Source organism: Heterodontus francisci, chromosome 2 (assembly GCF_036365525.1).
Source record: "Heterodontus francisci isolate sHetFra1 chromosome 2, sHetFra1.hap1, whole genome shotgun sequence".
Classification (NCBI taxonomy): domain Eukaryota; kingdom Metazoa; phylum Chordata; class Chondrichthyes; order Heterodontiformes; family Heterodontidae; genus Heterodontus; species Heterodontus francisci.
This window is the reverse complement of record NC_090372.1, coordinates 94,616,003-94,640,703: the sequence shown is the minus strand read 5'-3', so window position 1 is coordinate 94,640,703 and position 24,701 is coordinate 94,616,003. Positions and strand designations below refer to the sequence as shown.

General features: G+C 42.1%; 1 protein-coding gene across 3 annotated transcripts in view; it reads left to right on the top strand.

Moving 5' to 3' along the window:
* Nucleotides 1-24,701, top strand: part of LOC137345649 (dynein axonemal heavy chain 11-like) — a 622,812-nt gene that overhangs the window by 477,225 nt on the left and 120,886 nt on the right. Inside the window, exons 59-61 of one of the 3 annotated variants that reach the window (XM_068008891.1) lie at nucleotides 7,430-7,531; nucleotides 9,464-9,598; nucleotides 23,453-23,626. In XM_068008891.1, coding sequence (XP_067864992.1) covers nucleotides 7,430-7,531; nucleotides 9,464-9,598; nucleotides 23,453-23,626 — 411 coding nt within the window. Of the gene's footprint in view, nucleotides 1-7,429; nucleotides 7,532-9,463; nucleotides 9,599-22,426; nucleotides 22,546-22,639; nucleotides 22,682-23,452; nucleotides 23,627-24,701 lie in introns of those variants that run through there. The other 2 variants (XM_068008899.1, XM_068008902.1) reach the window with 2 other exon arrangements.

Sequence of the window (24,701 nt, the reverse complement as noted above, 5' to 3'; positions counted from 1 at the left end):
TGCAATATGTGCACAATATTTATAGCACTTGAGCCATCTTCATGCTCAAAATTGTTTCTTCTTACGTTTTCTACCAGATCTAGGCGCAACCTGACATTAGCAGCTAAGGTGGAGGCAGTCTGCTCAGTGCACTGCCCCTTAGCTGTGGATGACCATGGCAGGCATCCTCTGGAAGGACGGAGCCTTAGTGGCTCCATCCTACTGGGGGTCTGCAGCAATGGTGTTTGCCTGCTGGAGGTAAGGAGGTCAATGTCGGTGGTGAGGATGAAACGCCGCTTACCTGGGGTTGTCCTGAGAGGAAGGCGGCAGGGCAGCTGGGTGCATGATGGCACCTGCCTGTGTCCCTGACGGAAAGGAGCACCCATAAGAAGGTCTAGGTTCCTTGTCCCCCTGTCACTTCAACTCTGCTGCATGGAGCCCACAGCTCCATTGATGTAGTGCAGGTCAGATGATATATGGCTCAAGTGCTCAACCAGAATTGCCACGGAGCTCGCCAAACTCTCAACTGAGGAAGCCATATGCTCATATGCCTGGGAATGGCAGACATCATGGCTTGCATGGATTCCTCCATGGCATGTGCAAAGCCAAGCATGACCTCGGTATCTCCGACACATTTTCCACATGGTTTTGCTGCACATCCAGCAGATTTCTTGTAGCAACAAACAAAGGATCATCATGAGCGTGGGGCTGAGCAGAGGTCTGTCCCCAGCAGTGCTCCGATTGTCAGGGGACTCAGCTGACACATGCTCCCTCAGCTGCTGGAACGTGTCTGTATCATGACCACCAGCTCATGACCATGATTCTCATCTTAATTCTAATCCCCCCCGCGGACCATGTGGATGTATCTGCGCTGGCAGTGGTGGAAGAAGAGGCTGGTGACAGTGCATCCTCTGGGGCATTGTCTTCATCTTTCTCCCCAGAGGAGGAGTCTTGGGCCTCGCGATGTTCTGCGACTCGTGGGCGGGCACCTGCAGCGGAGACACAAACAGAGGCACATTAAGCATCAGCTGAACATGAGTTCACACATTTTCCTTTGGTTTGCACATATGGCTTCAAGACTGAAGCTGGCACTTCATCCACCTCGCCATCTGCAATTGCCCTGCCTGTCTTCTCCTCAGCCGGTGTCAGCACCCGGATGTCTGGGACACCTCCACCTGCCTTAGCATGATCGTGCTGGTTGTGGGTGCGTTTATCCTGCAGAAGACAGTGCAGATTTAATGATAGGTCAAAAGATACATCACAACCATTGTATACATGCATCGACATCACTCATTCCGGACTGGCTTTCACACGACACATCCAATCACATCAACAATGCCAATCGTCATCTTTGCGCACAATCATTTAGTGTATGGTACCAAGGCTGCTCAAGCATTCCACTGCATGCCTTGTCTATCCTCTGTCTTAAAGACACTGAGCCGGAGAGAAAAACAATGGAGCAGCTTCGCCAAGACCTCTTGCCTTCGCTGATGTGAGCAAGTCATTGATATGTTTCCGACACTGAACGCAGGTTCTGCATGTCAGCCCACGGATCGAAACCTCCTCTGCTACCTCAATCCAGGCTGCTTTCATCAGACTCGAGGGTCTTCTGAGTCCATCTGCAGGGAAGAGGACATCCTGCCTTTCACTGACGGCCTGGAGGAGAACCTGCTGGGAGGCATCACTGAACCGTGGGGCGGGATGCTGCCTGCTGACTGACATTTGCTTTGCTTTTGCTGCCGGGGAATAAAATAATGGGATTTGGTGCTGGGTTTGAAAAATTAAGGAAGGAGAAAGCAGTTACAAATAATTAAAAGATTTAATTTTGCTAACTCCAACTTACATAACACGAAGACTTGAAGCTTGACAAACAGAATGCTTTATAGCCGTGGCATTAATGGTGCTTGACCGAATGACGCCGGGTTCTACCAATGAAAAGCTGTCCCTGCTGCATGATCACACCTGTCTCCTGTGCCCTTCGCCGCACTGTTCATTTACATATAGAATTGTGTGGTATATGGGGAAAATGGCAGAAGTGGAAGTTATACCAATTTCTGGTCCTGCCATTGGGCGTGCCGCAGGACTCACAATTTCAGCCAGTGACTTATTTGCTGTGGTGGGGAAATCCAAAACAAGACAGTATAATCTTAAAATTAGTGTTAGACCATTTAGGATTAAAATCAGAAAACAGTTTTTCCTCATAATTGGTAATAGAAATGGACTGGGTCAATTGAAATTTTCAAGATTGAAATCAATAGGTTTTTATTTTAAAAGGTAAGAGATGTAGTTTGAAGATGGGTAAATGGAGTTAAGGTACAGATCAGCCCACAATGTAATCAAATGGTGGAACAGACTTGAGGGGCTGAATGGTGCACTCCTGTTCCTCCAAAAAAAGTTTTCCTTTGCAAATGTGACTCAAATTTCAGTTGCTAAATTTGATACATTTAAAATGTGTGGCAGAATTATATTGGTTTGTATAATGTGTTACAACAAATAATTTGATTTCCTTTACTTTAAAGATTAAGATGTCAATTTTGTAAATTAGTGCTCATTCCACAGAAGAGGTGATTGGACAGTCAGACACAGAAGTCCGGATGCCGAATTTGTGGCCTTGCTGATTTTTCAGTCATTAAAATGAGCTACTTGAAATTTGGAAAGGTGGTGAATCTGGTCACTGAAGTCTGCAATCAATTGTTCAATCTAATCCTCGCACAAGTACCACTAACTCGCAAAATCTATCCTAAAGTATTTTTTATTCTTTCATGGGATGTGGGTGTCACTGGTAAGGCCAGCATTTGTTGCCAATCCCTAATTACCCTTGACAACTGAGAGGCTTGCTAAGCCATTTGAGAGGGCAGTTAAGAGTCAACCACATTGTTGTGGGTCTGGAGTCACATGTAGGCCAGACCAGGTAAGGACAGCAGATTTCCTTCCCGAAAGAACATTAGTGAACCAGATGTTTTTTACAATAATTGATAGTTTCATGACATCATTGCTGAGGCTAGCTTTCAATTCCAGATTTTTATTAATTAATTGAATTTAAATTCCACCAGCTGCCGTGGTGAGATTTGAACCCATGTCCCCAAGGCATTAGCATGGGCCTCTAGACTGCTAGTTCAGTGACATTGCCACTACGCCACCATCTCCCCTCTATATACTTTCAATATAGATTAGCTCCTAATATAAGAGCAATTTTATCAATACACACTCTTGATTGGGTGGGGTGGGGTGGGTGGTTGGTTGGGAGGGTTCCCTGCCAGGCATGCAAATTCATAAAATTGCTCTTACATGTAAACCTAGTTGATTTTAGGACACCTGTGTAAATGTATTCAGACTAATATAGATTTACAGTAGCTTGACTGTATGATGAGTTAACAGTACAGTATAAGGATAAATATTTTGTTCCTAACGCAGACCAGATTGCAGTGTGTTCATTTGGGCATGCAAGCTGACCCTGTGTGATTTTGCAAGGTCATCTTATTTAAAAAAATTTAATTTGTTCTTGCATGTACTAGCATAAGCGTCAGGATCGTCCTTGATACAAGGGCAGAAAAACAAGCGAGCAACAGCTCTTAAAGGGCTGCTGGGATCATGTAAAGTAGCATGACTAATTAAATATAAGTGCCCTGTCTGACACTGCAGGACAACCTCTACACAAGGTGGCAGTCCTAGAGGTGTTGGCTGGGCTCAAGAAGAATTTGAAGGATCCAGGAATAGAAGTGATAGACCATGTCATACTTTAAGGAATCTGGCAAAGTAAAACTGACCAACTCTACCAAGTACCAGAAAGAGGGCCCAAAACTGCCTGCCACAAAATGTTACCTGTCAACATGATCCATATGACTGTTACATTTGGCAAGCCATCACATAACCTTAGAGCTCTTTCATAGCAATGTATGCCCATACATCAACATACTGGTATACTGATATCTTCCAAAGGCTTCAAACATCAAACCCAAATGCATGATCACTTCCTGACATCCAGAATAAAGGCCTGCTGAGGTCAGGGGAAAAAAATCAGCCCGACCCAACCACCGGAATGTTCACCTTACCTACCCTCTGATTCCGAATCCATTTTTCACTTTTTCAGTTTGTGCAGATAAGCAACAAAAGAGTCGCTCACTGCGCAGACTCAGAGGACTGAATTTTACCTTGGGCGGACGGGAATTCGCCACCGACGTGCAAGTCCACCCACTTGAGAGAGGCATTCCTGCCTCAGTGAACTGCCTGGCCAATCAGCGAGCCAGCAGCTCCTACTCCCAGCAGTGGCCACCGCTCCTGCAGCCCAGCCGACGCCATGGACCCTGGAGAGTGAGTGAACGAGTTGGGCATGCCTTGCTAGGGGGATTGGTCCTTCCCTGGTGAGGCTGGAGTGGTAGTTTGTGGGGTGTGGGGGGGACGGCTTGGGTCCCGGGGGTGGGTTGGGAGGCTGGGGCAGCCTTCAATCGGGCACACTGTGCCTGACTACCATGCACCCTCCCCCCCCCCCCCCCCCCCACTCCCTGCGGTGCGGAAAGGCCGGCAGCTATCGCTGGGTGGCCTTTCATGTCCCCAGCACGCCCGCCTGCCATGGGAAAAATACCTGTGGAGGCGGGCGCGGGCTGTTAAGTGGCCACTTAAGGGCCTTGATTGGCCTCGGGCAGGCGGGCCGTTTCCCCCCCTACGGCCGACTGCCATAAAGTCGACCAGAGACGGGAGCGGGGCAGGTTGCCTCTCGGAGCCTTCCGCTCAATTTTACGCTGCCCCCACGCCACCAACTGACCCGCTGGGGTGGCGTAAAATTCAGCCCAGAGTCTCCCTCCTGGACGTCCCGGACTCCCAGCTCAGGCAGGCTTTTCAACTTTTGACACTTACTAAACTCAACTTCCGAGCAGAGCAAAGCCTGGCCCAGACCCGGCCCGACCCAACCCGAGCCCGAAAGCTGACCCAGAAGAGCGATCCGACCCGAACCTGACACGTGTCATCGGGTCCCTTTGGGTTCGGGTCGGGTAGCAGGCCTTTGTTCCAGAATATTCTTCTTTGATGAAGACCAAATACTGCAGATGCTGAAAATCTAAAATATAAACAGAAAATTCTGGAAATACTCAGCAGGTCAGACAGCATCTGTAGAGATGTATTTGCTATTCTTTTCAATATATGTTTTTAATTCGGTTTTCGCTACTCCCTCCTTGCTTTCTTTACATCTCTCCTAACCCCTTTGCTTATTATCTTATATTGTCTTATTTTCTCCAATACTTCTTGGCCTGAATGCCCTCCTCTTCAATTTTAGTTTGTTTTTAGCTTTCTTTATCCTGAAATTTTAAGTAGTCTCCTTTTTCAAAGATAATATTTATTGTGTACTTCTGCAATCTTTTTTTCAAATATCACTGTGTTGATCTACAGCCCAGTGTGCCAATTACTCTTTCTACCTCATTTCAGCTAGATCACTCACCTTTCTAAAATCTTGTCTGGTTTTTGTACTAACTTTTTCCCTTTCAGTTTGGACCTTAGCCTTATCATATTGTCAGTATTTCCAAAATGCTTAGCCATATTTAACTCATCTATCTGATCTCTTTTGTTATCGTAGCTAGATTTAGCAATGCCTCTCCTCTCGTAGGCATACAGACATACTGCTTGAGGCAGCTGTTTCACACATATTTTAGGAATTCATTCCCTTTTCACCATATGTAACAATCAGTGAATACATAATCTCCTCAGGGGAACTGGAGTACAATCCTACCAATGTAGCAATCCCTTTTTATCTTTGATCTCTAACCATAATGACACTATCTGAAACTCTTTTTCACATACATCAGTCCTGCCGACATGTTCTGGCCTTCACTAATAAGCCACTCCTCCTTCCTTACCTGTTCTGCTTTTCCAAAAAATTTTACAACCAGATATGTTTACACTCCTGCCCAGTTTGCAGCCAAGCTTCTGTTAGTACTATTCAATCTATATCTTCCTGTAACATAATTGCTTCTGATTACCCCAGCATATTTCCCACAGTCAGTACACCTTTTACATCATTTTTTTCATATTTAAAACTGCTCGTTTTGCCTTACTATTTTTTGTCCAAGCTAACCCTAGTTTTTTTATGTCCATCTTTTCCTTGCTTACAGCTGGTTGTTTGATTTTATTCCTCTTCTCTCTTTATTCTTCCTGCATGTTATCCTCTATGGATTTTTAAAATTTGTATATTTACCTCAAATATTTCTGCCTTCTCTACTTGATCTTTTTGAATTTTATTTCCCTTGCTCCGCTTCCTTGGTAGTTTAAATTACTCTTCATTCTCCTATTTATCAGTTTTGTCGGTTCATTAGCTCCTTTCTTGTACAGATGTAGCTCATCTTTACAGAATAGCTCCCATCTTCCCCAGAACTGGTGTCAATGTTCCGTAAAAGGGCAGTTCTCTTACTGACACCACCTCTTTGACCATGAATAAGCTTGTTATTTTTCTCTATTCTAGCATATGGCTGAGGAAATAATCTAGAGATTACTAACCTTGTAGTCCTTCTCTTCATTATTCTCCCTAATGATCTGAACTCTTATTATAGACTTCAGGTCTTTTCTTTCCTATATTGTTGCCTCATACATGGACTATGATGATTAGCTGCTTCTCCTCCCTTTGCAAAATTCTTTTCATCTTTCTGAAATGAGTTACTGTATGTTCGTATAAACATTCCATTTATCTTATAACCTATTTATGTTAGGATTTCACCACCAATGTGATCTTTAATGTTGACATCAAATTTTCAAAGTCCATTTGGCCAATTTTATGATTCCCTGTGTTTATACAACTCGTGCAGCTAATCAAAAAATCTACCTTATGGTCTTTCATTGGTTTGTCTATTCTCAGTATGACCTACTAAATGATTACACATCCAGCATTGTTTATTCAGACAGACTAAGTATATTTTTAAGTATCTTCATGTTTCTCGTTCAGAGTTGTGATGTCTGACTAGATTCAACACCAAAGTATGTTTATGACACCATCTGATAACCTCAATGAAGCTTAGTCAGATCCAAAGAACACTTACTGCCAATCAGGTGTAAACATTCATGTTAAAACCAATTGACTATTTTACTGTGCTGCATCTTCAAATAATCACTCTGTCCATACTTCTCTCCTGCAATTTTTGGTCAATCAATGCCTGATCTGATTCGCTTCCTATTATCTTTGTATTTAAGATTTCCACCTGAGGTCACAACTTCACCCACTTTCCATGTCACAGAGGAATTATCATCACGAATAGAGTTTTTTTTAGACTAAAGTACAATTTTTCAATTTGTGCTCCTATTGGCCAAGGCCACAAAGTCATAAAAACAATTGCCCAAGAAGACTCATCACCACCTTCTCAGACCCATTAGGGATTGGCAATAAATGTTCAACAAAGCTATTCAAAAATTGCTCACATTCTGAGAACAAATTTTGAAAAAATTATGAATTGCATGTTATTTTCACTGCTAGGTGTACTGTGATGTGGAACCTAAGCGCCAGGCTCTAACGCAAGCAAATGCTGAGTTGGCAACAGCCACTGAAAAGCTGGAAGCAATCAGAAAGAAACTTTCAGTAAGTACTTAAAGAATATAAGTAAATATTGAAGAAGAGAAAAAGATTTGGTCAATCAAGCCCATTCCATCCACAGATCATATCCAGTTTGCATTATTAAGGGAAGAAACTCATTCAATTTTATGAGACAGCCAATCACAGGTAAAAGCTTCAAAAAACAGGGTTCCTTGCTGTCTTTCGAGAGGGAGGAGAAGGGGAAGAGGTGGGAGGGAAGGAATTGGGAAACAGAGTGGCAGCTGAGGGAAGAATGGGAGGAGCTCAGAGCAAAATTCAGACGGGACTAACTTGACAACACCAGAAAAGATGAGAGCTGGATTAAAGGGACAGAAAAGCCACAAAGATTACATTAAATCTTTCACTGAAGGCCTTGACTGAGCTCAAGATCTTCATAGAAGTGCTGGAGGGAAAAATGGAGGAAGAGGAGGCCTTGACAAAGCAATTTTGTTCCTCCAGTAGGGGACTTTGAGGCCTTCCTGCTGCTACCACAGAGACTACCTTCACATCTAAGAATTTCTGGCCATTGTTTTGAATAGTTTGAAAATCATGGTCTGTGCGCACAGTTTCCAAAAAGGTGCTCCCAGAAGGCAAGCATGCGACTGGAAGATATACTTGCATCTTGTAAGATGGTATGCATAGGGGTGATTTTGAATGTTACTGTAAAACTTTAGTTGAATCATGAGAGATATATAGTACTGTCTGGAAATGCTATTCTGGATAGTTTTTTTGATTTCTTTTAGATACGAACAGATGTTGGCAAGAGAAAATTGTGTGTGTATGTGTTCGGGGTAATATTGAGGGACAGTGATCCTGAATATACAGTTAGTAATACCGATGAAACAGTGAGCTTGTCTGTTGATTATCTAAGGAACGCATCTATAGGTATAATTATGATACATCTTCACAGTGTGTAATCTCTACAGATAATCACAGCTTTTCAGTTTACTATTAAAGCCTTGGTGACTAAATTAGGTCAGGTACTGCTGAGTCATAGATGTTTTCTTTTTTATGTAACTTGAGAGTCTAATTAAGAGAAAGTAATTTTGACTTGTACATTTTGGGGTTGCTTTTCCTTTTTACTGCAATGGCTGTGGACCTTCCGTAGGGCAAGACCTGCACCCACTACTTGCACATGCCTCTGACCACAGCCTATTTCCTGAACTCAGGGTCTTTTACATATTGAGAATGAACACTGGGGCCATTTACAGTGTCAGGGCACCTACTTCAGATGGGACAGAAAATTGCTTTGGCACCTGACAACAGCAGTGTCAGATGAAGGGGAAAAATAATTTAAAACGGTTTCAAATTTTGTAAAACTCCTGCTTTGATTAAGCCTTAGTGAAAGCAAAACAGTACTATAATGATTATAGCTGACAATGGTAACTTGAATGATATAAACGCTTACAGCCATGTTACTTGTATTACGTAACAAGGTCTCTGATGATGACAACAGAACACTTTTCAGCTATCCTCAATCTCATGGAGTTAAGAATAGCCACTTGTCACAATTTCCTCTCTCTGTAAATTGAGAGAAAATGTAATTGTCTAATGAAGCATCGGACAATTAAGATGACTACTGCACTACGTGAGCGATAAAATACTGACTGCTTTACATTCTAGTTTCTATTTATTTTGGTTTTGTATTTGAAAGTAAATTACTGTAATTCATGAGATTAGGGCACATGATTTAGCTCCAGTCAATCAAATGAGGATATAATTTTTTTCTCACTTCTTGATCTTTAATCTTTATTATTTACTCCTGCTTAAGTCCTCCCTCTCCTTCAGCATAATATATTTTAAAAATTAAAAAGGAATAAAAGGTCTAAAATCTTAACTTTAAATAGACATGAATGCAATCTTTTCAATTATTGCTTCAACAGCAAATTAAATATTTTCTGGAAACAAGCACTTCATTTTCCTTTTTTCTGTATATAGGATCTAGATGCTAACTTATGCAAACTCACTACTGGTTTTGAAAGAGCCACGGCAGAGAAGGTACGATGTCAAGATGAAGTAAATCGAACCAACAGAACAATTGAACTAGCAAACCGACTTGTCAAGGGGCTTGAGGTAAGGTTGTATTTTAGAACATAAGAGTAGGAACATAGAATTTTTAAGAACAGAAAATGGTCATCTATTGCAAACAAGCCTTATTTGTCAATGAGCCTTATCTACTGTCCACATGCCTCAATCACCTCTCTCCTAAAACAGATCTAATAGTCTCTATATCCTATTTATATTATCTACTTCAATGGCTTTCTTCACTTAATTGTTCTTGGGATGTGCACAACACTCACAAGTCAGTATTTTCTGGCCATTTCTAGTTGTCCTGAGAGTATTGAGAGTCAACCACATAAGCTCCATATTAACCAAGAGCAGAAAATCAGGTGTGTGGGGTGCAAAGCAAACAGCCCCTAACTTCAGCAGCATGAGACATGGACATTCTTAACTCCTCACTTCATTGGCAGTGCTACTGGTCAGCTTCCTGCCTGCAATGGACAGGAAGCAGCAGTTGGCTGGTGGGAATGTGCGTTAGGAGGCCAAAGGCCTGCACCAAAGGGAGGCTCACCAGCACTCTGGTGAGTCACAGGGAGGGGGGAGGTCTAAACTTTCCTTATAAGACCAGAGGAGCACTCCTGCTCTTCCGAGCCCCACAGGAAAGCCAAAAAGCTTATTTGTTTGCACCTCTTCTGGTCCAAGATCCTCTTCCTGTTATCCTCATCTGGTGGGAAATTCAAAATGGTTTCTTCGATTAGGACACAGTTAAAATGGCGGTTCATGCTTGATGAAGTCATGGGACCTCAATATGCATATTTAAGAAAGATTCTGCCAGCTTCAGACAGGTGATCATGCCAACTGCTCAGAAGAGCAGATTAAAATTTGCGATGGTGGTTTCTGCCAGGCAGGTAGAGTTAAATCAGTCTTATAGTGTAGGACCAGGTATGGGTTGCTGATTGGCTTCCCTGAAGGACATTATTGAATCAGTTGAGTTTTTACAACAGTCCAGTTACTTTCACGGTTATTTTTCCAGTGCAGCTCATATTATCACATTTATTTTAATTAAATGTTGTACCTTGTTATGGTGAAACTTAAACTTATACCCTCTGAGTTACTAGCCGAATACTATCATTAGTAAGCTACTGTACCTTTCTCTGATAACTTATTCTAAAAATCTACTACTCTTTGTTTGACTTCCCTGCTTACTTCGAAGTTGCTGATTTTTACTGTTATCTTTGCTATTTGAATCCTTCACTGTATTGAACAATTTATTTGGATCATTTTTGTCCTTCGTGATCACAAAAAAGTTATTAAGACCATTTCAAGGTTCTGTTTGTATGTCCGCTACAAACTCCATTCCCTAGCCACCGATTCCATCCCCCTCCTTAGCCTCTGCCTCAACCTGAACCAGACTGTTCACAGCCTCAGTGTCCTATTTGACTTTGAGCTATGCTTTCAAACTCATAAGTTCTCCATCACTAATTCCTCCTACTTCCACCTCCGTAGTATTGCACATCTCCACCCTTGCCTGAGCCCAGCTGCTGCTGAAGCTCTCATGCTTTTCATATCTCCAGACTTGACTATTCCAGTGCTCTCCTGACCAGCCCCATATCCTAACTCATTCCAAGTCTTATGCACCCAGCACCCTTGTGCTTACTGACCTACACTGGCTCCTAGTCCACCAACAACTCAAATTTAAAATCTCATCCATGTGTTCAAATCCCTCCATGGCCTCACCCTTCCCTGGCTGTGTTATCTTCTCCAGCCCTACAACCCTTTGAGAAATCTGCATTCCTCCAACACTGGCTTCTTGCGCATCCCTGACTTCCTTCATCCCACCATTACCCCAACATTGGCAGCTGTGTCTTCCGCTGACTAAGCTTTAACTAAGATTTTGGCCACCTGTCCTAATAGCTCCTTCTTTGGCCCAGTGTCAATCTTTTGTCCTTTGAAACACTTTGGGACATTTTACTACATTAAAGGTGCTATATAAATGCAAGTTATTTTTGTTTGTCCGCAGATCAGATTTTGCAAGCTAGGAAATGAAATTAATAACCTGTGATTTGGCTCATTTATTAGAATAAACAAAACATTATTTTACTTATTCACTGCTTGCCTTAATGTGCAAGTGACCACTCAAGCAACCCTTTCTGCTGTTGGTATTCATATGAGGCTTGTGGTGTTTGTGCCCTGAGAGAAATTTACAATATGTTTGATAAGCTTCAAATTAGTTTCACAGCCTCTGCCACTTTTACACTAGTGGATTTCAGCCTAGTCAAAACTAATATGGGCATGCCAAATGTTACATATGTGCCAATCAAGCTTGCTGACAAAACCCCCAAGTTGAGTACGGGTATCCAATGGAGTTTATCCTTAGCCAGTAATAGCAATTATAAGAGGAATGATTTTGCATTAAGTGTGATGGAGGTACAGTCAACTTCTGTTCAGTGTACATTATTTACAGATATATATTGAATAATACAATTTGACCACAAGTAAATTTAATAATGTTTCTAATTTGTTTAGATTAGTTGGCAGACTACTAATGACTCAGAACATTAATTATGGAGCTAGTTTGAGAGACATAGTACATCTAAAACCTTTCAGTGATTCCAAGACAGATGATTTTGTCTATATATCATTGGAAAGCAGTTGGATAATAAATCATATGGAAGGACCCCAGTATATATTTAATCATTAACTTACTCCCAGGCCGAACAGCTGCTGGAAATTAGAAAGGGTCACCTTCGACTAAGTGACATTATGTGCAATCTATAACGCATTAGAATGAAATTATACTGATTTTTAACTGTCTGAAAATTTATTACAGTGCATGAAATAGCTCCTAAACTGTTCCTGCTAAAATGTCACCAATGATAAATTATGTAAAGATGGTATGTTAAAATTATTACAGCTCTAACTAGAGTCCAAATTGATGAACAGTGAATATTTTCACTAAACTTACAATGCCATTTGCAAGATCAACTTGTATACTTTATTGGTTATAGCCCACCAACCAGAGATGAAAAGAGGATGGATTAACCAAAATATGTCTTTTACAAGTAAATTGCTTCATAGCAGGATTGTTCTTTCAATAATTTATTGAGACAGGCAATTCTACATGTAAAAGTAAAGAAAAAATGCCAGAAAAGATATTTTCTGCGGAACTATACAAACAATTGAATTAATGTGTATATTCCAAGACAAATAAAACTATATCTGTACACTGTTCCCAAAGTTAGTTTTTTGAATATTGCCATGGTTACTTTCCTTCTTTCTGAACGTATGTCCAGAATTTGTGATCAACAGCTATGACATAGTATTTCACAACAAACTAATTATCAATGAAATATTGAAGATCATATTGATAGATTGAAAGTTGAGAATTTTGTCTATGTATTACAATTACATAGCCTTCATGGCCAATTAATGATTTCTTGTTCGTTTTTATCTCTGTCAAACTCAGTATTATATTATTCACCAAAAATCTGAACGCATAGTTTTCGACAAAATGTATGGCGCATCAGGGAACTAATAATAGTCTTTAGTTTCCATGATGTAATTAGTCATCTTGTGTTTTTGTGTGTGTATTATAATACACACAAGAAAAACTAAGGGTTGAATTTAATGGGGCCCCCAGAGATGGGCTAGGAGGTGGGGGGGGGGGGGCCCATTGAATTGCAAAGGAACTCGGGGTGGGGGGGGGGGGCCCATTGAATTGCAAAGGAACTCGGGGTTGGGGGGTGCTGGGGAGCGGAGGGCCCGTTGCCTTCCTGTCACACCACAATAAAGTCGGGGGTGGGAAAGGCCGAAGACAGCCGTCCCATCCAGAGGCCAATTGAGGCCCATAAAAGGCCTATCAGTAGCCATATGGGGAGGTCACTCAGTAAAAGAAAGTGACCTCCCTGCGGAGTTGTGGGGGTGGGGACCTCCTCCATGGGAAATCTGTGGCCCATAGAGGGCCCTTGGCATCAAAGGCTGCCCCTCCGGGAACACCCCCTCCCCCCAGGCCCTCATCACAACCCCCCCTCCCCCCCACAATCACTGGGGCTTGTTGGACTCAGCGACCTCACCTCACTTACCTCCAGTCCAAGACTTCAGTCCTGGGCCTGCTCTCAGGCCTTCTTTAGTACCAGCAGTGGCCATCGCTCCCAGTGGCACTGCAGATACACTACTAAGCTGCCAGCCCTCTGATTGGCCGGCAGCCCTTGGAGGTGGAATCCCCATCTTAAAAGGGACAGGGATCCTGGCACCAGGTACTTAAGTGCTTCAGCACCATTGAATCGTGCCAGGGGGCTCCAAAAGGCCGAGGTGGCGATCCCCTTGAAATTTCGGCTCAGTGCCGAGAGCCCCGCTGGCCTGACTAAATTCAGCCTTAATCTAAGTTTTTAATTCATGTGAAAGGGGCCATTTATCATCAAGGCTAAACTAGATGCACCCTCCCTGAAGTAATTCTAATCTTTATCTTATTGCCATAAGTGTGAAGCTTTATTCTGTGTATGTATAGGTGGGTCAAGGACAGTATATAATCAAACCATTTAGTACTGTAGCTCATATGATTCTAGTATTAATAATTCTTTACCAGAAAATCTGTATTTTACTTAATGACATGACACAATAGTTTATGCCATTATTGGAATGCTTAAATTCATAAATTGACTGGTTTTCCAACATGCTTGCAAACTGCTCCTGCAATGCAGCATTATGGAGGACAAATGAGCACCTAAAGCAAGATAGGTCTGGGGTCATTTATCTGTACTTGGAGAAATAATAGAACTATTGAAAGGATGCTTGGATTAGATTTCACAAATTTGTTCCCACCTCGCTCAAAGTTCTATGCTATAATCACTAATTCAAAAATTCACTTGTTCCACTGGAAAATATATCTCGTTCAGTGAGATATTTTATTTTTCAATTTCCTTCATATAGAACACATTAAGTTTTGGTGGTGAAGTGAAAGTAGATTCATTTGTACTATTGCATTGAGACCAATGTGCTGCTTGCTATGTGATCATACTTATTTTAATGCGCTCACACTCTGCATCCCACAAGAAGTAGTTTTTTTTTAAGTGTTGTTTCAAAAGAACTGCTCTAAAAGGAGTTCCAGCACCAGATCAGCCAATGAAGAGAGGTTGAAAGATTTGTTTTCTGATATCCAGATCAATTCTATTGAAGGATAAAAAGTTGGGGCTGTTTTTGCTTCCTTTTTAGTTCTTTTAAAGAGTTCCTTCTTTTAATGAATAATGCTGAAGTGAAAGATAATACAAATTGTGGATCATGCAGCTCTAATAGTACTTAATGACAATACTTAATTCTGAAAGAGTGTCATCTACAGCTGTTTATAGTGTTATGGGAAACTGGGTCATAACAAGTATAAGACTGTCTCCATTGCCCTAGCAACATGAATAAAGACAAAACAACCAAAATTTTAACATAGGGCTGAACTTTATGGGCCCCCCAGAGACGGGCTAGGAGGTGGGGGGCCCATAGAATTGCGACAGGAAGCAGGGGTAGGGGCCGGTCACCTTCCAGTCTCACACAATTAAGTCAGCGGCGGAATAGGCCAAAGATAGCCTTCTCGCCCAAAGGTCAATTGAGGCACATAAGAGGCCTATTAACAGCTACTTAAGGGGGCCTCCACCATGTGGAGAGATCGCCCAGTAAAACAAGGCGACCTCCCTAGTGGCTTGAGGTGGCCCTCCTCCATGGGCAATCTGTGGCCCACAGAGGGCCCCTGCCAGCAAACTACACACCTTCCTGGTCACCCCTCCCTCTGTACTCAATGCCCACCTGCTGGACTGGCCTCGGTGACCCTGCCTCACTTATCTGTTGTCCCAGTCTCCAGTGCTGGCCCTGGGTCCAAGGCTGGGTGCAGGACTGACAGTGGCCACCGCTCCTGGTGATGCTGCTGATACTACTGAGCTGCCAGTCCTGTGATTGGCCAGCAGCTCTTGTAGACGGCATCCCCATCTTGAGATGGGAATCCTGTTGCTGGGCTGTTAATTGGCATGGTGCCCTGGTGCCTTAGAATCGCGCCAGAGGGGCTCCAAATGACCAAGGCGGGATTCCCCCTGCCTTTTTGGCCCAGTGCTCACCGGCACCACAAATTTCAGCCCATAGTGTTAGGGGTGAATTATGAGTCTAACTTATGGACCTAACTTTAATATGATATGGTTGTAGTACATATTTTTTCTCAATAAAAACCAATGGATCTCCCACGGTTTTGCTCATGCCAAATCAGATGATTTGTTACTTTATAAGAAGCATGTTAAACTGTTGCAGTTTTGGATCTTTTTAAACTACCTTACCCTCGATTATTTTGGTATCTTGAATAATGGATGAGCTCCAACTCCCCAAACCTTCAAGGCTAAATATCCTTAACTTAAGATTCATCAAGCTTTCAGTAACACACCCAGTTAAATGAGCCAAAAACCCTGCTTAGTAATTTATTTCAGGCACTGAATTATCCCACTTAAGTATCACAGTAGACAAACAAATTTATTACATAAGTGTAAGTCCAAGAATGATATGATATAGATATTTATTTACAGTAGAGCAATTTTCAAGTAATTATTTAAATAATCAAAATTAAAAATTGAAAAACCGAGCTAATCCTTGTAAAAGGTTTTTAAATGTTCAAAGTAGTTTTCTTTTATGAATATCAATCTGTCAAATCTTATCAAACAGGTTCCGAATTGCTTTTCTGAGGCTGTTAAGTTGTTGCCCTCATGAAATTATCTAGCTGGCAACTGCCCTTGCAAACACAGCAGCTCCTTTTTCATATCCAGGAAAAGGTTATTGGGATTTTCTGGATCCCTCAAAATCAAAGAAGTCTGTTGAATCCAAACTGAACTAGTCATGAAGTCTACATATATAAATTGTGTGTGCTCTACCTGTTGTCAGAGAATGGAACCAAGTATTGCACCATAGCATCAGGATAAACTAAAATTCTGCTGTTAAGCTCCCTAAGCACATGACTGAGTTTTACAGTGATAGTGACAATATAGTTTTTGTCATATATATCATGCAATCTCAGAGGTATCATTCTGCTGCTAAGACTTACTTTCCGGGAGCGGAGTGGAGAGGAGCGGACCTGAGGGGAGAACGCCCAGCGAGACAAGAGGATAAATTGAGCCCGAGGATCGAGGCCCAATCACTTACCTTCCGGGAGAGGAGTGGACCTGTGGGGAGAATGCCGAGCGAGAGAAGAGGATAAATTGAGCCCGAGGATCGAGGCCCAATCACTTACCTTCCGGGAGAGGAGTGGACCTGTGGGGAGAACGCCGAGCGAGAGAAGAGGATAAATTGAGCCCGAGGATTGAGGCCCAGTCACTTACCTTCCGGGAGAGGAGCGGACATGTGGGGAGAATGCCGAGTGAGAGAAGAGGATAAATTGAGTCCGAGGATCGAGGCCCAGTCACTTAACTGCCAGGAGAGGAGCGAACCTGTGGGGAGAACACCGAGTGAGAGAAGAGGATAAATTGAGTCTGAGGATCGAGGCCCAGTCACTTAACTGCCAGGAGAGGAGCGAACCTGTGGGGAGAACACCGAGTGAGAGAAGAGGATAAATTGAGTCTGAGGATCGAGGCCCAGTCACTTAACTGCCGGGAGCGGAGTGGAGTGGATTCCAGGCGCGCGGAGTTTGAAAAAAAAGTCATCAGGGACATCACAGGAAAGTTGCAAGGTGATTAGTTGGTAACAGCTGTTAGTGCCTGGAAATAGCTTAAAAATCAGGGAAAAGTTCTTTTTTAAAACTTACCTTATAAGTGATGAGGTTAGTACTACTAAAGTGTGTTTTTTAAAATTAGTGTAATTTATTAAGGACTTTAGATTGTCGTGGGTAGTCGTGGAGCAGAACAAGGCCCCTAGTGTAATTAGTATTTTGTAAAGGGAGTAACTAATTAATCTAAAGGTAAGTCATGGCAGGAAATCTCACACCAGTGATGTGCTCCTCCAGCGCTATGTGGGAAATCAGGGACGCCTCCAGTGTCCCTGACGACCATGTGTGTAGGAAGTGTATTCATCTGCAGCTACTGGCTACCCACATTACAAGCTGGAACTGTGGGTGGATTCACTGTGAAGCATCTGCGATGCTGAGGATGTCATGGATAGCAAGTTTAGCGAGGTGGTCATACCACAGGTAATGGCTGCACAGGCAGAAATGGATGGGTGACCACCAGGCCGAGTAGTAGACGCAGGCAGGTAGTGCAGGAGTCCCTTGTGGCCATCCCCCTCTCAAACAGATATGCCGTTTTGGATACTGTTGGGGGGATGGCGTCCCAGGGGAAAGCAGTAACAGCCAAGTTTGTGGCACCACAGATGGCTCTGCTGAACAGCAGGGGAGGAAAAAGATTGAGAGAGCCATAGTGATAAGTGATTCAATTGTAAGGGGAACAGACAGGCGTTTCTGTGGCTGCAAACAAGACTCCAGGATGGTATGTTGCCTCCCTGGTGCAAAGGTCAAGGATGTCTCGGAGCGGCTGCAGAACATTCTGAAGGGGGAGGGTAAACTTTATAGTGTTCGTGGTACATGTCGGTACCAACGACATAAGTAGAAAAAGGGCTGAGGTCCTGCAAGATGAATTTAAGGAGTTAGGAGCTAAATTAAAAAGCAGGACCTCAAAGGTAGTATTCTCAGGATTACTTCCTGTGCCACGTGTTAGTGAGTATAGGAAGAGGAGAATAGACCAGATGAATGCGTGGCTGGAGAAATGGTGCAGGAGGGAGGGATTTAAATTCCTGGGACATCGGGACCAGTTCTGGGGAAGGTGGGACCTGTACAAGTGGAACAGGTTACACCCAGGCAGAACCGGAACCGATGTCCTCGCAGGGGCGTTTGCTAGTGCTGTTGGAGAGGATTTAAACTAGAATGGCAGGAGGATGGGAACCTGAGTGGGGAGACTGAGGAGGAGGAAACAAGGATAGAAACGAAAGACAGGAAACAAATAGACAAAAGTGGAAGGCATAGAAATCAAGGGCAAGAAACAAATAGGGCCATAGTGTGAAATAATGCTAAGATGACTAAAATGTTAAAAAGACAAGCCTAAAGGCATTGTGTCTCAATGCGCGGAGTATTCGCAATAAGATAGGCGAATTAACAGTGCAAATAGATGTAAATGGATATGATATAGTTGCGATTACGGAGACATGGCTGCAGGGTGACCAAGGATAGGAACTGAACATCCAAGGGTATTCAATATTTAGGAAGGACAGGCAAAAAAGGAAAGGGGGTGGAGTAGCGTTGTTAGTAAAAGAGGAAATCAATACAATAGTGAGGAAGGATGTTAGCTCAGAGAATCCTGATCTGGAATCTGTATGGGTGGAGCTAAGAAACACCAAGCAGCAGAAACGTTGGTGGGGGTGGTATATAGAACCCCAAACAGCAGTGGTGATGTAGAGGAGGGCATTAAACAGGAAATTAGAGATGTATGCAATAAGAGTGCAACTGGAATTATGAGTGACGTTAATCTACATATAGATTGGGCAAACCAAATTAGCGATAATAATGAGCGTATGTGATGGTTTTCTGGACCAATATGTTGAGGAACCAACTAGAGAACAGGCCATCCTAGACTGGCTATTGTTTAAGGAGAAAGGATTAGTTAACAATCTTGTTGTGCGGGGTCCCTTGGGGAAGAATGACCATAACATGATAGAATTCTTCATTAAGATGGAGAGTGAGAGAGTTGGTTCCGAGACTAAGGTCCTATATCTAAATAAAGGAAACTATGAAGGTATGAGGCGCGAGTTGGCCATGACAGATTGGGGAACGTTTCTTAAAGGGTTGACAGTGGATAGGCAATGGCTAGCATTTAAAGAGCGCATGGATGAATTACAACAATTGTTCATTCCTGTCTGGCGCAAAAATAAAACAGAAAGGGTAGTTCAACCGTGGCTTACAAAAGAAATTAGGGATAGTATTAGATCCAAGGAGGAGAAATATAAAATGGCCAGAACAAGCAGCAAATCTGAGGATTGGGAGCAGTTTAGAATTCAGCAAAGGAGGACAAAGGGATTGATTAAGAAGGGGAAAATAGAGTATGAGAATAAGTTTGCAGAGAACATAAAAACTGACTGTAAAAGCTTTTATAGATATGTGAAGAGAAAAAGATTAGTGAAGACAAATGTGGGTCCCTTACAGTCAGAAATGGGGGAATTTATAATGGGGAACACAGAAATGGTAGACCAAATAAATACATACTTTGGTTCTGTCTTCACAAAGGAGGACACAAATTACCTCCCAGAAATGTTGGGGAACATAGGGTCTAGTGAGAAGGAAGAACTGTATGAAATCAGTATTAGTAGGGAAATGGTGTTAGGGAAATTGATGGGGATTGAAGACCGATAAATCCCCAGGGCCTGATAATCTACATCCCAGAGTACTTAAGGAAGTGGCCCTAGAAATAGTAGATGCATTGCTGGTCATTTTTCAAAATTCTATAGATTCTGGAACATTTCCAACAGATTGGAGGGTAGCTAATGTAACCCCACTATTTAAAAAAGGAGGTGGAGAGAAAACAAGGAATTATAGACCGGTTAGCCTGACATCAGTAGAGTCCATTATAAAAGATGTAATAGCAGAACACTTGGAAAACAATGACAGGATGGGGCAAAGTCAACTTGGATTTACGAAAGGGAAATCATGTTTGACAAATCTACTGGAATTTTTTGAGGATGTAACTAGTAGAATAGAAAAGGGAGAACCAGTGAATGTGCTGTATTTGGATTTTCAGAAAGCTTTCGATAAGGTCCCACAGACAAGATTAGCATGCAAAATTAAAACACATGGGGTTGGGGGTAAGGTACTGACATGGATAGAGAACTGGTTGGTAGACAGGAAACAAAAAGTAGGAATAAACGGGTCTTTTTCCGAGTGGCAGGCAGTGACTAGTCGGGTACTGCAGGTATCAATGCTAGGACCCCAGCTATTCACAATATATATTAATGATATAGATGAGGGAATTAAATGTAATATATCCAAGTTTGCAAACGACACAAAGCTGGGTGGGAGTCTGAGCAATGAGGAAAATGCAGAGAAGCTCCAGTGTGATTTGGACAGGTTAGGTGAGTGGGCAAATACATAGCAGATGCAGTATAATGTGGATAAATGTGAGGTTATCCACTTTGGTGGCAAAAACAGAAAGGCAGATTATTATCTGAATGGCGATAGATTGGGAAAGGGGGAGGTGCAGCGAGATCTGGGTGTTCTTGTGCACCAGTCGCTGAAAGTAAGTGTGCAGGTGCAGCAGGCAGTTAAGAAGGCAAATAGTATGTTTGCATTCATAACTAGCGGATTTGAGTACAGGGACAAGGATGTCTTGCTGCAATTATACAAGGCCTTGGTGAGACCACATCTGGAGTATTGTGTGCAGTTTTGGTCTCCTTATCTGAGGAAGGATGTTCTTGCTATGGAAGGAGTGCAGCAAAGGTTTACCAGACTCATTCCTGGGATGGCAGGACTGACATATGAAGAGAGATTGGGTCAGTTAGGCTTGTGAATGAGAGGGGATCTCAGAGAAACCTACAAAATTCTAACAGAACTGGACAGACTAGATGCAGGAAGGATGTTCCTGATGGCGGGGGAGTCCAGGACCAGGGGCCACACTCTAAGCATAAGGGGTAAGCCATTTAGGACTGAGATGAGGAGAGATTTCTTCGCCCAGAGAGTGGTGAAGCTGTGGAATTCTCTACCACAGAAAGCAGTTGAGGCCAAATCATTAAGTATATTCAAGAAAGAGTTAGATATAGTTCTTAGGGCTAATGAGATCAAGGGATACAGGGCGAAAGCAGGAACAGGTTACTGAGTTTGGATGATCAGCCATGATCGTATTGAATGGTGGAGCAGGCTCGAAGGGCTGAATGGCCTACTCCTGCTCCTATTTTTCTATGTTTCTAAGACGAATCTGTCTCTCTTTAAGACCACATAGTCTAATTGTTGTTCAGAAAACTCTGAGTTGAATTATCCACAGCCTTCTAACTTAGAAGCAAGAGGCGCACTAACTGACCCAAGCTAACACTGAGCCCCTGTCCATATTGGGTGAATCCTACTGTCACATTGTTTCCCTTAAACTCCTGTTTACATGCACAGGATTGTATAGCAGATTTTGTCTTGATGTTAATTGTTGAGCGTTCAAACCAATCAATCTGACATGCCTTGATAATTCCAAAAAGAAATTTAGGCCTAGATTGGGGCTGGCTTGATTGAGAAATGGGCCACCTGTTTGACGTTTATCTAATTTCCCATTGGAGAAGCATAATGCAAATTATGCAAAGTATGTTACCTTCCACTGTACTGTAATTTTCTCCAAAAGAAGGTAGGATGCAAGGGCCGAGTGTTTGTCCATGGCATGCATCATTGCTATGCTTAGCAAAAAGGAGATTTAAAGTTGATGAGGCCAAAAAGCTTATCCAGTTACTGATTGACCAATTGTATATTCTCCAGCAGCTATTGAAGGGTCTCTGGTTGTCCTTAAAATACCCTCAGTTTGTTTTTACCATGAACCCTTTCATGGATTGGTCTAGAGGCTCAAGAAGTAAGGTCCAGGAACAATGGGTGAGCCTCTTCGATTGAGATGGCTATGCAAATGAAAAAAAATTGTATGAGTCTTCCTTGAAGTGCCTTTTCTGAATGGCTGCTGGATGTCCAGAATGGCACTCATGCACCCCCGTCACATTATGAGAAGCATTCCTAATTTAGGTGAAAACTAGGACCTTGAGTCCAGCCACAAGCATAAGCCATAAAGGGTGAATTATAACCTACTAGGTGAACTAGCTGTGGTGAAGGCCTCAGGGAGAAAATGCCTGATTTGCATCAGTGCTATGGTAATCAAGCATCGCACTATTGACCCTGTAGAGTTCGCACTGTTAGTGTGTGATCATTTACCAGCTCAACACTGGACCGTCAGGAATTCAATTGTACCCACCACAAAGCTACAAAACACTTCCTCAATGGCTGGCCCCAGAGGAGTGGACGCTTCATCGTGAAGAGTATTTTCCTTACCTTATCAGAAATAAGCGAGGTAAAGATGCACAATGATTGGATATTCCGGTACCCCAGTAACCTATTAATACAAAATGGAAGATAGAAATCCAAAGTTTTTTTTTCATGTTGCTAAATTTGGGCATTTGGTGAATTAACTAAATTGGCAACTTCAGGTAATAAGTTTGATTTGGAACTTATTTCTAATGAAACAATCCATATTCTTTTAACATCTGCCTTTATTAATTCTGCCTTGAAGATTTCTAAACTGAGTGCTATAGAAATTTGGCTTCAGCAATGATCAATATTGTTGAGTTATTTTGTGACATGTTACAAGTAAGGCGTTTGTGTTTAAGTGTATTGCTCTGTTATACGGTAAATCTGTTCTCATACTGTCCCATCTTCTATCACCTCATGCTGTCAGTGAAATGGGACTGCTACATATTAGTCCATGTCTAGCTATAGAGAAATGTTATTACAATACTTGAAAAAAACAGCATTGCATCCTACAGTTACCAAATTTGTCTTCCAAGTAAGAAGGGATAGGAAGAATTATGTTACAGTATAAAGCAACTGGAGAAGAAGTTCTGTTTATCATCTATTTTCTGCTGCTCTTAGAAAAATTGCTTTCATCTGTGTGCTGTGCAGTTGGGTGAGTTTTATATTTGTGTTGATGGCAGCAACCAACGTATTATGTGAATAACATAATCCTTTGATGTTAACCTGGAACGATGTAATTGATTTCCAGTAATGAGAGAATGCAGATTCAGAATTTCCGATTATAATTGTAATAGTTCAGTACTTAATGCTGATTATTAGTATTTAATTTGTTCTCATGTGAGAAATGAAAACATTTGCTTTTCCAAATTGATCAATTAGATAAGAAGTAAACCAATCCAGTTTGTGTTTGCATAATGATTAATTGCAAGTTTTGTTTATTTTCTCAGTCAGAAAATGTCCGCTGGGCGCAGTCTGTCCAGTTCTTTGAAGTTCAGGAGAAGACACTATGTGGAGATGTGTTGCTGACAGCTGCCTTTGTGTCATATGTTGGATCCTTTACCAAAGTATACCGTCAAGAATTAGTAGAGGGCATGTGGCTTCCTTTCCTGAAATCACTGAAGGTATGTTTTCTTTTTTCTTCCCCTATGTGAGTTCTTAACTTTGTTATTTGCTCTATTGTTTCATATAATGATGTGAAATGTGCTCCGACATCATTGTTGTCAATGATACTGTTATTTACCATGGCAGAAAATTAATACATTTCAGTTTAGAAATGCAATAAGTGCCAATTGTGCCACATGTAATGTGTCATTTTCATGAATTTCATCAAGATGATGTCATATTCAAGAACTTGTGTCTTTGAGAAAAAAGAAACAATTCACAGTGAAACCAGTAGCACAAGTTAGCAGTCCGCTTCTCAACATACTTTGCATTTAAAATCTAACTTATTTCCTTGTAATTCTTTCATTTTAATTGAATGACTTAACTAACATAGAATATAAATCATCTAATGAAGAGCTGTAAGGTACTTGGGTTGCAGCTATAACTCATATGCATCATGGCACTCCATGTATGAGATAAAGATCATACTCTCGTGATCGCAATGTATTCTCTGTATTTGCACAAAATGTGCAACACTTGATTATCCATGCATCCTACATAGAAATGAGTGACAACAGCAAAAGAGAGAGATTTATGGATTGTTAGTCCCATTTAAAAAGATCATCAAAGGGTCAGTTGTATGAGAAGTGAGTTCTCAAAGGTAGATGAGCATTTTTATTATTTTTTCTGCATTTTATGTTTCTCTGGTTGGGGGTTTGTTCTGTTTTTGTTGATCCAGATATGCATATTTATGTTATGACAAAAGGAGCCAAAATCTAAATTGACCACAAAATCGTTGGAAGCCATCCATAAATAATTTTTTTTTTATTAATTCATGGGATGTGGGTGTCACTGGCCAGGCCAGCATTTATTGCCCATCCCTAATTGCCCTTGAGAAGGTGGTGGTGAGCTGCCTTCTTGAACCGCTGCAGTCCATTTGGGGGAGGTATACCCACAGTGCTGTTAGGAAGAGAGTTCCAGGATTTTGACCCAGCGACAGTGAAGGAACGGCGATATAGTTCCAAGTCAGGATGGTGTGTGACAAGGAGGGGAACTTGCAGGTGGTGGTGTTCCCATGTATTTGCTGCCCTTGGC